Source organism: Prunus persica, chromosome G6, assembly GCF_000346465.2.
Source record: "Prunus persica cultivar Lovell chromosome G6, Prunus_persica_NCBIv2, whole genome shotgun sequence".
NCBI classification, from domain to species: Eukaryota; Viridiplantae; Streptophyta; class Magnoliopsida; order Rosales; family Rosaceae; genus Prunus; species Prunus persica.
Genome location: NC_034014.1, coordinates 10,680,857 through 10,699,167, shown reverse-complemented (window position 1 = coordinate 10,699,167; position 18,311 = coordinate 10,680,857). Strand labels below are relative to the sequence as shown.

Here is an 18,311-nt window from a genome sequence, read left to right as displayed (position 1 = left end):
AAAATGGGACGCGGGAATTTTTTATATATAATTGTTTTAGACTTTGCGCGACCAATAAGTATTTTTCGTCGCGCAAAAATTTAAAAATTTTGGCGGGTACCAAAAATGGGATGCGGGAATTTTTTTTTTTTTAAAATAATTTTTTAGACTTTGCGCGACCAATATTCCTCTATTCGTCGCGCAAAACTTTGCGAGACCAATATGTTTCGTCGCGCAAAACTTTGCGCGACCAACAATATTTTCGTCGCGCAAAGTGATACGATTTTTAAAACTGAAATAACTCCTCCACCATTTTCTCAATTTCTTTCTCTACTCTTACCTCTCCTCTCTCTTTCCCTTTCCCCAAATCCCACCCTTTCTCTCACACTAACTCCTCTCACTTAATCTCTCATCTCTATCTTCACTATCTCTCACTCTCACTCACTCTCTCATCTATCTTTTCACTATCTCTCACTCTCTCATCTCTCTATCACTATCTTTTCTAATTCTCTCACACTCACTTCTCCCTCTCATTCTCACTCACTCTCAATCTTGCCAAAAGGTATATTCTCTCCAAATTTTAAATTTTTTTCATTAATATGTGTTTTTGGAGTTAGTTTTGAGTTTGTGTGGGGTTTGGGGTTGAGTAAAGGGGAGAGATTGGAGTTTGGGTTGGATTTGTGGTATAACAATTTTAGGGGAGATTGTGCATTCTTTTTGTTGTTATTGTTGTTATTTGACTATATTTGTTTTTTTGTAGGGAATCATCGAGACTTTGACGGCTAAAGTTGAGGATTAGGAAGCTATCAAAACATATCCTCCGCCACTACCACCACAATACGTTTGTATTAGGATTTTATTATTGTACTTTGTTAATTTATATGTACATTTTGAATATTATATATATATATATTTATTGGATAATTTGATCACTATTTTTCATATGTAATTTTATTTTGAATATGTCAATTTAAATTAAAGTAATTAAGAAAAATCTTACAATTAAATTAAATTTAAAAAGTAAAAATTTGAAAAAATTAATATCAATTTAAATTAAAGTAATTTTAAAAAGAAATCATACAATTAAATTAAATTTAAAAAGTAAAAATTTGAAAAAATTCATATAAATAAATTCATACTAAAGAAAAAATATTTCGTAGCGCAAACTATTAAATTAGTTTATTTCAAATTAAAAAAATTTAAAACAAAAAATATTTCGTCACGCAAATATTTGCGCGACGTTACTATTTGTCGCGTAAAACTCTAAAAATTTGGGCGGGTACCAAAAATTGGACGCGGGAATTTTTTTAAGACTTTGCGCGACCAATGTGTTTCGTCGCGCAAACCGTTGCGCAACCAATGTATTTCGTCGCGCAAAACTTTGCGCGTTTAATGTTTTTCGTCGCGCAAAACTTTGCGCGACCAATGTTTTTCGTCGCGCAAACCGTTGCGCGACCAATGCATTTCGTCGCGCAAAACTTTGCGCGACCAATATTTTTTCGTCGCGCAAAGTCACTTTGCGCGACAAATATTTTTTTCTTTGCGCGACCAATGAAAAAACTTCGTCGCACAAAGTCTTTCTTCACGATCTTTGCGCGACGAAGTTTTTGTGGCGCTGAAATTTGTACGACCACAATTTATTTTGCGCGACGAAATTCGCTTCGTCGCGCAAAGTGTAAAATGTAGTAGTGCTAATAACTTTAACTAACCCACCCGTTGAAAAATTCCTGGTTAACGCCCTTGCTTCCATGGGAGAGAAATTTGTTGTAATGGACACGGACACGGGACCAAAACAACCCACCAACCACTACAAGAAAAAAGTCATTTAACAACGCACATTGTGCGTTGTGAAAACGTATTGACAACACACGGCGCACGTTGTTGAAGCAGATGTCGTTAAAAGCTCCATGACTTTCAATGACGCACTTTGCATGTTGTCCTTGATTTGATCGCGTGTTGTAAACACCAATAATGGCAACGTGTGCATGTTGTGAAAGTATAGAACAACAACGTGTTCTGCGTGTTGTTGTATGTTTGATTGACAACGTTCATGCGCGTGTTGTTGTTTTACATTTCAACAATACTCTTTGCACGTTGTGATATTAAATATTATTACTTTTAATATTACTTTTAGAATTACTTTAAAACAATACAATCTATCCAAGTATAACTATTTTCTTCCTTTTCAACCATAAGATAGCCCGTAATAGAGAGTTTTCATTAAGAAAAAAAATAGCTCCATACATATTAGAAAGATCAACAAATCCGTTGTCAAGTTACATTTGTCCAAATAGAAATGAAGGGAAATTGTACTATCAGAGTAATTAAACTTTAACATTTTGTTAAGCATGGTCTAGCAAACTAATTAGTTACATTTCAAAGTCTTGAAGCACCTGAAGAGATCCAAGAACCGAGCATCCAAGCAAGAATGGTGCTCCTATGGAAACTCACTTGATTGTGATTTTGCTCCCATGTCGTTATCTGGTAAAAAATTCCAGAAGGCTATGAGCAAATAAAAAATATAGACATAACCAAAATAATAAAATAAATAATAACAAATTATTCCAATTGCTAAGAAGTCTACTGTCAAAAGAAATACTTGCATAACCTATAATGTATCTCCATGAAAAGCTATGAATATATATAATTCTTTTCGGAGATTTTACTGCACATATCTATTCTAGTACAAACTAGCTATTAGCATGCAACTCTTGGCGACATTTTGCCAAGTCAAGGTGATTATGCCAAAAACTGTAAGACATTCACTTTACCACAAAGTAACACTATATACAAGTACCGCACCATGCATCATATTAAAGATCTTGTCATCCACTGCCTATAAGATGCCTCACCTAATAAACGGACCAACCCCCATTACACTACCATAATTCTTCTGCACAACCTAATTTCAAAATACATCTTTCCCACTGCCTATTATCACCTCCATTTCCCCATAAATTGAGATTCAGCAACATTTAAAACAAATTGTAACCCAACCAACCAAGTGGTATCCACAATCGCCTTGACCATTCCATTCAAAGAAATGGTGGATTTTGTAAAACAGTTTTTAAGCTACAATTGAAGGGCGAGTAAATGAAGACATTAACAGAACATTTTAACATACAAATACAATCAAGATTTCAGGACATTGTAACATACAGATGTAATCAGGGTAAGTAGGCAACTAAATCTCAGAGAGTGACTCAACAAAGAGATCTTATATAACAACCTCAATAGAAGTGCAAGGAATCCAACAATGATAATGAAAAAATTAATCACACCAAAATGCACAGCATGCTCCATCTGCTTCAGTCACTAAATTCAAATTTTCTCAAGATTTTCTCCACAAAATGACATTTATGTGAACCCATAAACTAGACACAATAAAGGATGAACAGAAACATTAAGGAATGAACATTGCACCAGAGTTAGCAGCTGCAAACATAAACTATAATCTAGAGTGCTTAAGCAGAAAAATCACATAGACTGAATTGATTGAAAGTCTTGTGTTTACGATATTGTTGACCTTATTCTTGTGGAGAGCTTTGATGGGTCTACATAGAGCTGAATAGCAGACAAATAAGGAACATAGTACATAACAGAGTCACTCCCATTTTGTGACCCATGCACCATACGCACTCCAGTCCTTGAAAGACTTCCATAAATCTCCATGTACAAAGTAGGGATGTAACTCTAGCTCATGAGTCCTCCATCTCCTCACGCTTGTCTATCCATCACCAAAATGGGACCTCATGAGAAAAGCATGTATAATTACAGTAACAATAAATATTATACCAGGTAGAAAACTTAAAAACCCAATACGTATAATTCTTCAGGTAGAAAACTTTAACTAAAGTTAGATAGACAAGTTGTATTGAGCTCAGTTTGGAGTGTTTAGAAGTGATAAAGATAACCCAATACTCATAGTACTTTCCCATCTTCCTCTGATTCTAAAAATAAATAGTATACATGTACACATACATGTCTCTTCTTCAGTTAGACTCTCATAGTACTTTATAAATCTCTCCTCTGAAGGTGATATAACACACAAGATTCAACAAAATGGCAAGACAAAAAAAAAAACTTAGAAAATACAAAGAACAGAAAATAAATAAATAAATAAACCCAGGAGATTTGTACCATTCCAAAACCCTTTATCTGTTAATGCCTTTGTAAAAATTTACAATTTAGGTTATACACAAGAATTCATATAAAGCAAATCGAAGATATAAATAAGCTACAAATCAAACATAACCTAAATGAAAATTAATCCCTAATCTTCAGTAACAAGGACAAAAAGGGAACTCAATTACCCGATTGCAGATATCGAAGATGAGCAACTCCAAATCAGAGCGAGCCAATGGTCTGCGTCTGTGCAGTGGCGTGTGACATCGAGTAGGCGGCGAGGGCGGTCCTCAGATGCCCAGCCCTAAAAGTTACTGATGAGAGAGAGAGAGAGAGAGAGAGAGAGAGAGAGAGAGCTTCAAGCTTCTGCCATGGAGGCTTGAGGGATGGTTTGAGTTTAGATTTCGTGGGTCTTTGATGGAATTTTGGGTTGTGACGATGGAGAGAGAGTTTTTAGAAGATGTAGAGGTTTGTCAAATATTTAGAACATTTCAGATTTTGAGAGAGAGGGAGTTTCTTTTTTTTAGTCGAATAAGAGGGAGTTTTCCCGCAAAAAATTTGGCTCTTTTTTTAAAATCAATTTTTGGCCTTTTTTTAATTATTATAGGAAAGTGATATAGTTTTGACAACATGCGATGCGTGTTGTTGAACTAAATATACAACAACACGCCAAAGTGCGTTGTCAAAAATATCCCTAAATTTCATTGCAACAACGTGCCGTAAATACACGTTGTTAAACTCAATGTACTACAACACACTATTGCAGCACGTTGTGAAAGCCCACCCTCCACAACGCACAACCTATGCACGTTGTTAATGACATGTTGTTGTACAACATTTTTCTTGTAGTGAACATTTCTCACAATATGCTTTAAAGCCGGAAGGACCAAAATTTTCTCTGTCTATCCCCATACTTTAGCTTTACAAAATAGAAAGGACAAGGAAATAAACACCTTTATTTATTTATTATTTTCACTTGTAGAAGTTACGTACTCCCTCTATATAAAGCCTATGCAATATAGCAGGAAGAGCCAACCTAGCTCGATCACCAAAAACCCTCCACTCAGTTATGCAATTGCAATTCCGCTCTTTGCTCATGTGTGTGCTGCTGCTTCTCCTTGGCTTTGCATTGCCAAATACCAATGCTGCCAGGACAGATCCACCCGTTGTTTGTGCAACTCTCAACAGGACCAATTTCGATATTCTTGTTCCAGGGTTCACATTTGGCACAGCTACATCAGCTTACCAAGTCAGTGCCTTTTGAGGGCTTAATTAATGTTACTCTTTAATTTGTTTTAATTTTGTGTTTCATATAGTTACATAGGTTTAATTTGATTTCAAAGTCAGATCATCTAGCATGAATATTGGCATCTTCACTATGTGTATCGTGTTATATAACTTATATATGTATGTACATTTCAGTTAGAAGGTGCTGCAAACATAGATGGTAGAGGACCAAGCGTATGGGATGCCTTCACCCACAACCATCCAGGTCTGTTCAATCAAACAATCAATTAGTTAACAATTCTTTTTTTTTTTTTTTTTTTTTTTGAGTTGAAACTAAGACCTTACCCAACAAAGAGGAGACAACTCCACTAGACCAGAGAAGATCGTTAGAAAGTTGTAAAAATTTGAATAAGTCTATGCCATTTAATAAGGGTAATCATGGAAAATAAAATTGAAGCTTTTACTATATTAAAGACATTGTTTAAAATACGAGAGGAATAATACATCGCATGAAAAGAAGTGAGAAGTTCCAAAAACAAGGTTAGAGTGAAGGCTAGCATTCTCCTATTTAAATATCTAGATAGTTAAATTAATTTGTGTGTTTATTTCTAAATAACATTACATTTGGTTAATTGCAGAAAAAATCACCGATGGCAGTAATGGAGATGTTGCAATTGATCAATATCACCGATACAAGGTTTCAAAATAACATCATTTTATTATATAGACCTTCTAAATTTGATTTGAACGCACGACACTGAAGATGAGATCCTTAATTTTGATCTTCTTTCTTATAATTATGTATATTTTTTGTGTCATTACAGGAAGATGTTGCAATTATGAAGGATATGGGGTTGGATGCTTATAGGTTCTCTATCTCATGGTCTAGATTGTTACCTAGTAAGTTGTTCATCCGCATCCACATATTTTATTGCCACCAATCACTTTATAATTTAACATCTTTTATTCAATTTAATTTCTATTTCTCAGTAGGTTTTGACTCATATTTTCTTTGTTTTGTTTTAATTATTAGATGGAACACTAAGTGGTGGAATTAACAAGAAAGGAATTGAATACTACAATAATCTCACCAATGAACTCATACGGAATGGTGATACAGCTATCAATCTCATAAATCCTCCTAATATATAATAAATACATGCACGTATTTAATCGAAATTTTATTTTTCGTTTACTGGTCATGCTATATATAGGTATAGAACCACTAGTGACACTCCTCCACTGGGATGTTCCCCAAGCCTTGGATGAAGAATATGGTGGTGTGTTAAGCCCTCGTATTGTGTAAGTGAACAAAAGTTATCCTTTGTATAATATTGATAACTTAATTATATAAATACTAATATATATATAACAAATTTTATTTTTAAATGTGTACAGTGATGATTTTAAAGCATACGCAGAACTTTGTTATAAGGAATTTGGTGATCGAGTAAAGTATTGGACCACACTTAATGAGCCATATACCATTAGTAACCATGCACTACTACAAAAAAGCAAAAAGACGACGGTAAATCACCGTCGTGTATTTGGTTTTTCAATGGTCGTGGAATCCACCGTCATCTTTTCCCTCATAAACCACGACGCTAAATAACCGTCGTTGTTAAACAATACAACGTCATCAAAAAATACAAAACGACGTCTTTGTACTGCAAAAAGATCTAAAAAAAGCAATCGAGGATGATAATAGACGACCAATTCTCTAAAAAGACCGTCGTTAAAAAGGGAAAATATGACACATATTAAGAGAACAAGGCCGCAAGATAGACATACAATGACGACAATAAAAATACGCCGACGTTAAATATAATTTTCACGACAATAAAAAATATGACGTCTTTAAATACATTAGAAGACGACGTTATTGATACCTACTACGTCGCACATATAAACACAACCGTCGTACAATTAATTTTCCACTTCGATTTTTCGATAAAAGATGACGTGGAAATAGTTGTCAGTGTCATTATTTACGACGTATGTGTTTCTATAGTAGACGTTGAAAAACTAAACAACGTCAGTTACAAATATATGAGAGTCGTATTAAAAAATTTATACGTCCTATTTTCAGAAACAAACAACGACCATAAATATTAGACGTTGTTAAATACAACAACGTCGGAAAACAATAAAAACAGACGTGTTTAGTCTGCTAAAGTTCTACAACGTCTCTTATTTACAAAAAACCGTCGTGAAATAAATTTTCCACTTCGATTTTTCTAAAAAAGATGACGTGGAAATAGTTGTCAGTGTCATTATTTACGACGTATACATTTATATAGTCGACGTTGTATTTATATGTATTCATTACTCACGACGCACTTAATAATATAGACGACGTTGAACGTCTAAACAACGTCGGTTCCAAATAAATGAGAGCCGTATTACAGAACATATAGACGGCGTAGATTATGATGGGAGCCGTATTACAAATAACGTCGTTTAATTGTTATTAGACGGCGGTTATAATGAATTTCCGTCGGAATTAATTTCGTTCCTCTTCGTTTATAAAAGAACTTGCGACGTGGAAAATGTATGATGACGTCGTATTTTTTAACGTTCAGATTATATATCTCGTTTTTTAGACGTCGGTATTATGGGATTGGAGTCGTGTTATTTTGAATTACATGGCGGTTCTTTATCCTTCACCGACGTGATATCCTGAATAATTGCTTCACAATAGCGTCGTGGTTCTTCATTGTTACGTTGCTTTAAGACGTCGGTAAATATGCTGAATAACTGATTCACAATAACGTCGTGTTTTATTTGAACGTAGAAAGTGAAGAAATCACATTACAATATATTACAAAATTAATGTCATACACTGCCAATTACATAAGCATCATTCAATCCATATATCTTCACACCCATCTCGAATATTTTGACCGCCTAACTCACCTATCAGTTCATCAAATGTGTCAACATTTGGCATCCCTCTAGTAAATGGCTCACACTCAATTATCACATCACCTAATACTTCATCACCAATAACATCATTATATTCTCTACTAGGCATTGATAACACTACCGACCAACCACGATGCATCGGGTCGTCAACAAAAAATATTTGTTTGACTTGAGAAGCCAAAACAAATTGGTCATTCCTATGTCCAATTTTACTCAAATCTACAAGGGTAAATCCAAGTTCGTCGACTACAAGACCAGAACTATCTATCCAATCACACCTAAAGACTGGGATTGTAAACTTTTGGTAGTCAAGGTCCCAAATTTCTTGAATGACACTATAGAAACCCATATTTGAGAGAATTGGGTTTTTATCCTTGGCACTAGCAACTTGCATGGTATGTGCAAGTAAATAAACTCCACTATTTTGAGTTGTCCGCACATCATCTTGTGCCTTGATATTGAATTTAATACCTTTAATAAGATAGCTCCTATATAATGGCACTGACATGTTTGGACCAGCTGCTAGCCACCTTAAATTTTCTGATACGCCATGATTGTCTTCCTCAAGTTCACTTTGAACCTGCAAATTAATCATATCTTAATTCAATCTAACATATAAATAAGAAGAAAATTAAAAGAGAAATACGTTATTCAACAACATATACCTTGAAGCGTAGCCATTGAATGAAAGTGCTATTGTGCTTATCCTGCAGCCACTTTGTTCTCTTTCTAAATTTTGGATAAGCAGTCTTGATGTGGATCATATGTTGCCTACATGACACGAAAAATTCAAGCATTACGGTCCCAAATATATAAGATAAACATAAGAAATAATTTTAAATGGAAACTTAAAGAATAAAACTCATACGTACTCGATATAAGGTAGGACTTCCTCCGTATTCTCCAAGACATATAGATGTGCTTGATTCAACAGGTCCTGATCAACTACGCTCACTGTGCAACCTGATAATGGCTTTGAAACTCCCATCTTTTGGCTTGAAGGCACTCCAACTGTACTAACATCAGATAAATGCTGAGTACAAAACTCTACCGCTTCTTCAGCTATATACCGCTCAGCAATGCAACCTTCGGGACGAGTACGATTCTGAACATACCCCTTCAGCACTTTCATATATCTTTCAAACGGATACATCCACCTAAAATATACTGGCCCACATAGACGAACTTCTCTGACAAGATGTACTACTAGATGAACCATGATATCAAAGAATGAAGGGGGAAAGTACTTCTCAAGCAAACACAGAGTAACTACTACATCTTCTTCCAACTTATCTAGCTTGGAAACATCAACAGTCTTTGCACATATAGCATTGAAGAAGAAGCACAAACGAGTTATTGCATACCTTGCAGGCTTCTCCAAAACAGAACGAATTGCCACAGGGAGCAATTGTTGCATTAAGGTATGACAATCATGTGATTTAAGGCCAAGAAGTCTTGAATCTTGTACAGATACAAGATTTTTAATATTTGAAGAATAACCTTCAGGGACCTTCATACCATAGAAAGAATTGCAAACCTCTCTCTTCTCTGCTCTTGACAAATTCCAAGGCCCAGGAGGCAAACGAGTACGTCTTTCTCCATACTCGGGTTGCAAATCAGTTTTGACCCCCATGTTCAATAAATCTAATCGAGCAGCAATCCCATCTTTATTTTTTCCAGGGATCTCCAGCAATGTACCAATGATACTATCGCAAACATTCTTCTTAATGTGCATAACATCTAGGGCATGCCTCACAGGAAGGTATTTCCAATACTCGAGATCAAAGAATATTGATTTCTTCTTCCAACAAACTCTGTCACCATTTTCAACCATATGCAGCACTTCTTCTCCGGTTAATGGCTCTGGAGGTATGCCATATTCAGGTTTCCCATTAAAAGCTGCACGTTGCCTCCTATATGGATGATTGATTGGTAACCATTTTCTATGCCCAATGTAACAAATTTTGTGGCCATTTTTCAACCTGTGACTAGGTGTATCATCGCCGCATATTGGACAAGCTTTATATCCTTTAACAACACAACCAGATAAGTTTCCATAGGCGGGGAAATCATTAATTGTCCACATTAATGCAGCTCTGAGTGTAAAGTATTCTCCATTATGTGCATCATACACTCCTCTAATCCCAACCCACAAGGATTTTAAATCATTAATCAAAGGCTCCAAGTAGACGTCTATATCATTTCCGGGTTGTTTAGGACCGGAAATCAATAAGGTTAACATCATGAACTTTCGTTTCATGCACAGCCATGGAGGGAGATTATATGTAACTAAGATAACCGGCCAACAACTATATCTGCTACTTAGAGAACTGTGGGGATTGAATCCATCAGATGAAAGAGCCAATCTCAAGTTTCTCGGCTCATTACCAAACTCAGGCCATTTATCATCAAGAAGTTTCCAAGACGGGGAATCCGCCGGATGAGACATCTGACCGTCAATTGATTTTCTAGCAACATGCCACCAAGTCAAACTCTTAGCTGTCTCATGTGATTGAAACATCCTTTTAAACCTTGGAATTGGGGGAAAATACCACACCACCTTCGCTGGCACACCCTCTTTCAAGATTGCATCTTTGCCTTCCTTCCACCTTGAGATACCACAAGTAGGACAATTAGTTGAATCCTCATACTCCTTCCTATACAAGATGCAATCATTGGGGCATGCGTGCATTTTCTCATAACTCAGCCCCAATGCACACAAAGTCTTTTTAGCCTCATACATGGAGGTTGGTATTGTATTTCCTTCTGGAAGCAAATCGCCTTGAAGTATCAATAATTCTGTAAAACAGACATCACTCATCCCATGTTTTGCCTTCAAATTATACAACTTCACTAATGCCGATAACTTCGTGTACTTTCTACAACCAGGGTACACTGGTTGATCTCCATCCCCAATCACATTGGCAAACTCATACGGATCCGAACCAAAATCACCAAAATCATTATCATCCATATCAATTTCTTCAGACACAAAACTGTACCTACTATGGCCATCATCTTCTTCAACATTTCTGCTAGCATTAGTAGTTGCTTCCCAAGGTTCTCCGTGAAATGTCCAATTCTTATAGCTTTGGTCAATTCCATTAAAGTATAAGTGATCCCTTATAATTCCAACCCCAAACAACTTCAAATTAACACATTTAACACATGGACAACGGATATGTGTTGTAGTTAGAAGATTTTCTACAGCAAAGTTCAAAAATGCTTCCACCCCAAACTCATATGCCTTCGATCTTCTATCCGAGTGCATCCATGACTTATCCATCTCCGACACTATAACCTATTATCTATAATAAAGTGAAAATACAGGCAATGACCATCACTATAGCAGATTATACAATGATCTAATCGCAAGTAATAAACAACAGAGACGACGGGTTTTAATCAAAAACAGACGTATTTGGCATATATAGACGACGGATTTTCAACAGACGTCGTCTATTATACGTAATACAAACGACGGTTTATGAAAAAACCGTCGTGTATAAGTAATACAACGACGGTAGTTTAAAAACACCGTCGTGTAATCGTCGTCGTACGCCTTAAAATTCGTCGTGTCTCAGTTTATTTTCAAGAACACAAAACCCATTAAGAACACAACATATATATGACTTGCACTTCTCCAGAGCGGATACATGAAACCAAGCATGAAAACAATAAATCCATTCCCAATTCAACATAACATAGGGTGATTAAAAGACTTTTTGTGTTGATTTCCAGCAAAAGTACACCTTTATTTGATCTTGTCATGAACCCATTAAACAGAAAATCCATGAACCCATACCTATAAGCACATTATTAACAGATCGCAAAGCATATACCTAAAACCCTTTAACAAAACAACCTAATATCATTCAATGAATTTACAAGGGGAAGATAGGGTTTGTACTTACAGGTTGGACGAGCTCACAGATTCGACGAGCCTGGAGAGTGCAACTTTTAATTAGAGCAGAAGTGAGAGAGCGAAATGTTATGTCGCGTGAAATCTGAAATTTTAGGTTTCAGGGATCAAAGTATAAGACTAAGAGCCAAATCTAAAAAAATTTAGGTCGCGCGAAAATTTTTAGAGCGCGCGCGTTATAAAACGTCGAAAGAAAAACCAAGGCGAAAGTTCTACAAGTACCGACGTAAATTTAATATTCCACGACGGAAACTTCATTTTTCGGATTAAGAACGTAAGGCCGTTCATTTTTCGGATTAATTTTAAATTTATTTTGAATTTTTTATATAACGACGACTGAAAAACCACGTCGGTGTTAAGAAATTAAAGACGTTGTAAATTATATAAACCGACTTACATATTAAAATAACGTCGTTTAAAGCGTAAACCATGTCGTATGTTTTACTGTACGACGTAAAATATGTATTCCACGACCCAACCACCGTCGTTAAAAATTAATACCCTAAACCCATAAAATTAAATTATACAATTTAAAAAATTAAGTTTATAAAAGGTTTTATGGTTTTAAAGCCTAACATATAACATAGACTACCCAAAAATTATACTTTAAAAATAAACCCCAATAAATAACAACACTAATCTCTAAACCCTAGACTCTAAACCCTAAACCATTAAACTAGAAGTGATTTTATGACTCATCAAAACAATTTTGTTTTGGATGGTCATTTTAAATTTTTGTTATTCAAAATGAATTTTTTCAAGGTTTATGTGGAAGAAAATATATCAATGAGTTGACTTTTCAATTTTCTGATTTATTTTATATTTATTTTGAATATTTTGATATAAAAATAATAAAATATTCTTACCATACAACAAACCACGTCGGTGTTAAATAAATTGTAGACGTTGTAAATTGTAATAGACTACTAAGTCGTTAAAATGACGTCGTTAAAATGAGAAACCATGGCGGCTATTTAACTATACGACGTAAAATATATATTTTACGACTTAACCGCAGTCGTTACATAAACGTCGTCGATTATACCCTGAACCCTTAAGAAATTGAAGATATTGTAAACCATTAACGACTCAATTGTTCAAAGAACGTCGTCTAACTATATTTTTACGTCGTAATTGTTTAAAACACGAAACAACAAAATACGACGGTTTGTGACTTTATTAGGTCGTTGGAAAAGTATTACACGTCGGTTAAGCAATTTGTATGTTTGTTTTTTTTTTAATTTAAGAAAACCTCAACAAATTTTTACATTACATATTATAGAGAAAATTGGTACATTATACATAAATATCAAGTGTTCAATAATTGCCCTGTTTAATAATTTGGAAAACAAACTCTGCCCATTCATTCCGGACTTCATCAATGGCTTCTTGGGGGTATGAAGCTTCCTGGTTTCCCTTGGCATACTGCATAAACAATGACTATTAGGGTTTATAAATAAAAAGAAATTCAATCACAGACGACGATATTTTTCATAACCGACGTAGTATATCCATTCAACGACGTTAATTTTACACGACCGTCGTTGATAATACAAAAAACGACGTGAAATGTATGAAGGTAATTTCTTCTTACCTTATTCTCAAACCCCAAGGAAGGATCCATGATGATGTCCCTCATGAAGCGCATTACATAATACCCGCATTCGACATTGCTGGGTTGCTTTGGTGTGCCTGAGAGAGTTTTCCAAATTACATTTTTACGTCCTGCTCGGGCTATGTGGGTATTATATATTTTTAAAGCACTGTTCACGATGTTTTTGGCCTCTTCATCGACCACACGATTTCCTGGCAGAGGATCCAGAAAATAGACGGTTTCTCTCTTTGCTCTTACAATCAGCAAAATCCAATGACGGCTGCACAAAATTAATATAAAAACGACGGTTATTTACAAAAACGACGTATTATAGTATTTCACACGACGAAGTAAAGTAGCTAACGACGACATTATATATTTATCACGACGATAAATAAATACCGACGTGGTTAGTAGTTTCAAACGACTAAATAAAATAAAACACCGACGTGGTTAGTTTATAAGCTGTCATTTATTGAAAATCATAAAAACAAAATCCTAAGGAGACTAACCCTGGATTGTAAGGCATCATGAAAATCTGTTCACCGTCTGTCTTCTGAAGTCGAGCTGCTACGAGTCGTGATCTTTCAGTTATTGTGCCAGAGTTGGCACTAACTGTAGCAGGGTCGATAAAGCCAACCATACTGCACATATTGGCTTTTTTCAAAACATCGTGTAAGTACCTAAATAAATAAAATAATATAAACAAGTCAGCACACAAAACACGACGGTTATGTATAAAAAAAACGACGTATTATAATATTTCAAACGACGTACTGAAATAGATGAGGACGTTATAATATATTTATCACGACGGTTGTTAGTTAAGACGACGTGGTTAGTTAGTTAAGACGACGCAATATATAAACCAACGAGTTATTATTTTAGAAGTACAAACCTCATATATACAGCCAATACAGTAGCTCCAATTTCTTCCATGCCTGCAAATTGTGTAATATCTTCAGGCAGGAGGAAGGTATCGCGCTCACCACCAAACACCTCCTTATCAATTGTAAATTGGACTGTCTTATCCTCAGGCAGGAGTGTCGTTTCCACAAAACGACAAAGGGTTTTTAAAGAAGATGGCGCCTCCATTTTTGAATAAGCACCAACTTCAATAACCTGTTTAAAGAAATAAAAAAAATGACGTGGTAATTCAATAAAGACGACGGTTTAAGGAATAAAACGTCGTTTTAAAAGTATTTAAACGACGGTGAAAAAATTGTCATGGTAATTTAATAAAGACGACGGTTTTATGAATAAAGCGTCGTTTGAAACCATTTAAACGACGGTGAAAAAACCGTCGTTTAAATATTTTATTACGTCTTAAAAAAATTCCGCCGTCTAAGTTTTAAACAAACGACGGATTAAATAAAAATATCGACGTCTGAAATTTTGAAAAACAAATAAAAAAGGCAAAGTTATGTGAACATACCTTGTCGTCATGCTTTTCTTCATCTTCTTTCTCCTTTTCTTCTTCCTTCTCTTCATCTCTTTTTTCTTCTTCCTTCTCTTCATCTGGCTGATGTTTCCCCATTTTGGCAGTATCATCCTCCAAATGTAGGGATCTCACATCACCTCCAGAGCAGCTAGCTTTGTCAGACATTGGATTTTTGGGGCTTTGGCTAATTCTTGGTTTAAGCATGCTTGGATCAAAATTGGGAATTAATTGGGAAAGCTGACTCAGGAAATGCTCCCTCTCAGCCTCTACCAATTGTTTTGTCCTAGCCTCCATCCTTAAGGCCTCTTCCCTTGCCTTAGCCTCCATCTTTTTAGTCTCTTCTTGAAGGAGAACTCTTAAACTCTCCTTCAAACGGTCGTCAAAGCTCACCCTCTGTGGTTTGGGCAAATTGAAATATTGCCTTGGGGAAACACCAGCACCAACTCCCCTCACCCTGCCTGGATGCTCGGGGCCCAAAGCCATGGTCAGCACATCATTGCTGCCATCTACTCTGACTTTGCCTTCCGAGACTTGTTTCTGCAATTCATCCTAAAACAAAGATAAACAAAAAAACACACGACGGTTATTTATGTACAAACGACGTATTATATAATTTCACACGACGCAATAACATATAAAACGACGTTATTATAACTTATCACGACGGTAGTTATACCGACGTGGTTATTTATTTAAAACGACGAAATGAATAAACAACCGACGTCTTATGCTATAATTAAAGAAAACAGAGTAGTGATTCCTATTTAGACCGTTAACGACGTTTTTACAAAAGTTTCGACGTGGTAATATCATTCACACGACGCGAGAATGAACCACCGACGTCGTATGCTATAATAACAGAAAACAGAGTAGTGATTCCTATTTAGACCGTTAACGACGTTTTTAAAAACGTTTCGACGTGGTAATATCATTCACACGACGAAAAATATAACATACGACGTAATAAGAATAATTCACAGTTTAATAAAAATTTAAAACAGAGTGAGTAGGCTTACAATTAATTTTGCCTTCTCTGCCACCTTTGGATCAGGGATGTTACCATGTTTGTCCTGTCTAGCTCTCTTCCATAAGGTAGATCGATCAATTTCTACCCCAGGCATGGTTTCCTCCAATTGATCCTCCAATCCAGCATATCCTTTTCGAGACAATCGATGATTGTACTCGAGTTTCTCCCTAATCTGTGAATGTTGAGAATGCACAGACTGAAAATCTTTGGATAGCCTTGAAGCTACAAAGGCATCCCATTGTGCTTTCTCTATAAATTTATATGTTTCAGGGGGTTGGCTTAATTTCTCCCTGTCATTGGTGTATGGAAGGATATAATGCCTCGTTAGTGTAGACTTGAAATCCTTCCATTTTTTGGCAGCAGAAGATAAAACAGAGGTCTTGCCCCCTTGGCCTACGACAAAAGCCATGTCAACTGCTTCCCAAATCTGCTCCTTTATATCCTTTGGGATTTGGGACCATTTCTTGTCCACAAGTGGGATCCTGGAGCGTGCCAAGACACCAATATACGACTGCATCTCAATATGTGCTTGGCCAACACCTTTCCCCCTTTTATTGTACTCAACAATTGGCCTCAGTTTCTGAAGCTTTCTCTTCACAACACGAGGCATTGTGCTCATACCTCGACCAGTCTTTGAATCATCAGAGATTGTTGTCTGGCTGGTTGGTTCTGTCTCAGCAGATGATGAAGCAAACTTCATCTTCTTCGAAGACTTCATCTCCTTCGAAGACTTGTCTTGGGGAGCTACCACTCCAAGCTTCTTGGAGCCAGAATCCTTAGTTTGTTGATGAGAAACCATTTTAACAGACAAAACTGCAAGTGAAAATATTTCAGGAAAACATTAAGAACACAAACGACGGTATTAAAAAAATACGACGTATGATATGATTTTAGACGACGCAATGAAATAATCTCAGACGTAATAAATGTTTAAAACCATTATTTATATAACGTCGTGGTAAATATGTTCACACGACGTCAATAGTAATACACCGTCGTGGTAAAACTATTATTTATATAACGTCGTGGTATTTATGTTCATACGACGTCAATAGTAATACACCGTCGTGGTATTAACATTCACACGACGTAAAACAATAAGATATTTTTCGTCTATATTAGATACCAACCTTAGTTTCTTTTTCTTTATATTTTATCAAATAAGGGAAAAACAAAAACCATTGTTCAGAGAAATCAAACCTGCAATTAAACAAGCATATAAAAAAAGACTATTATATTAAAAACAACTTTGTCAATTTTCAGACGACGCTAGAACAACTGACGAACCGTCGTGGTCTACCGTCGTCTTATTTAGTTGAGGTAGTTGTCTTCAAAGTTGGAAACTTTCCCTCTTTGTCTGTATATTTTATCAAACTTGGAAAGAAGTAAAATGATTTTGGCCAGAAAAAAGGTAAAAAGATTTTTCAAACAAAAAACGTATGAGCATGCAAAACAGTAACCAAAATAGTGAAAATGAAAGCTTACCTTTTGCGTGCAATGAAAGCAAGAGGAAGATGATCGATGTTTAAGTTCAGAGACGACGAAGAAGACGAGAGGAAGACGATGAGAAACTCTGACAATGCTCTGACAAGGAAAAAAGACGAAAAGGTTTCTCTGGGAGATTGAAATTTTTAATCGGGTTTGGAAACAGTGCATGTGTAAGTCGAAAAGTTGCTTACATATAAAACCATTTCAAAAAAATAATACGGCGGTTACATTTAACTACGTCGTTTTTAACTAAAACGACGCAATATTTTTCATTCGACGTGGAATCATTTCATTTAACGTCGTTAGGTTTAATATAACCGACGTGGATTTTAATTTTTAAATTATGAATAGAATTTTTTTTCCCGTGACCTTTCAGTTTATTTTTCAATTACAGTGCGTTATAAATAGAGTTTTTTTTCCGGAGGAAATTTAAAACGAAGGAAATTAATATTCTGCAATATGTAAAGTTTCTTTTTTGGATGACAGATTTAAATAAAATAAGAATATAAAAACAACAAATGTGTAAGTCAAGTAGACGAAAAGTTGCTTACATATAAAACCATTTCAAAAAAATAATATGGCG

The 18,311-nt window shown here is 35.6% G+C and overlaps 1 protein-coding gene across 1 annotated transcript in view; it reads left to right on the top strand.

The window, feature by feature from the left end:
* Positions 5,174–18,311, top strand: part of LOC18773503 (beta-glucosidase 13) — a 16,660-nt gene continuing 3,522 nt past the window's right edge. The window contains exons 1-7 of the mRNA XM_007206617.2: positions 5,174–5,353; positions 5,527–5,596; positions 5,970–6,028; positions 6,156–6,231; positions 6,365–6,442; positions 6,546–6,633; positions 6,730–6,845. Of these exons, the coding sequence (XP_007206679.2) occupies positions 5,174–5,353; positions 5,527–5,596; positions 5,970–6,028; positions 6,156–6,231; positions 6,365–6,442; positions 6,546–6,633; positions 6,730–6,845 (667 nt within the window). The remainder of the gene's footprint in view (positions 5,354–5,526; positions 5,597–5,969; positions 6,029–6,155; positions 6,232–6,364; positions 6,443–6,545; positions 6,634–6,729; positions 6,846–18,311) is intronic.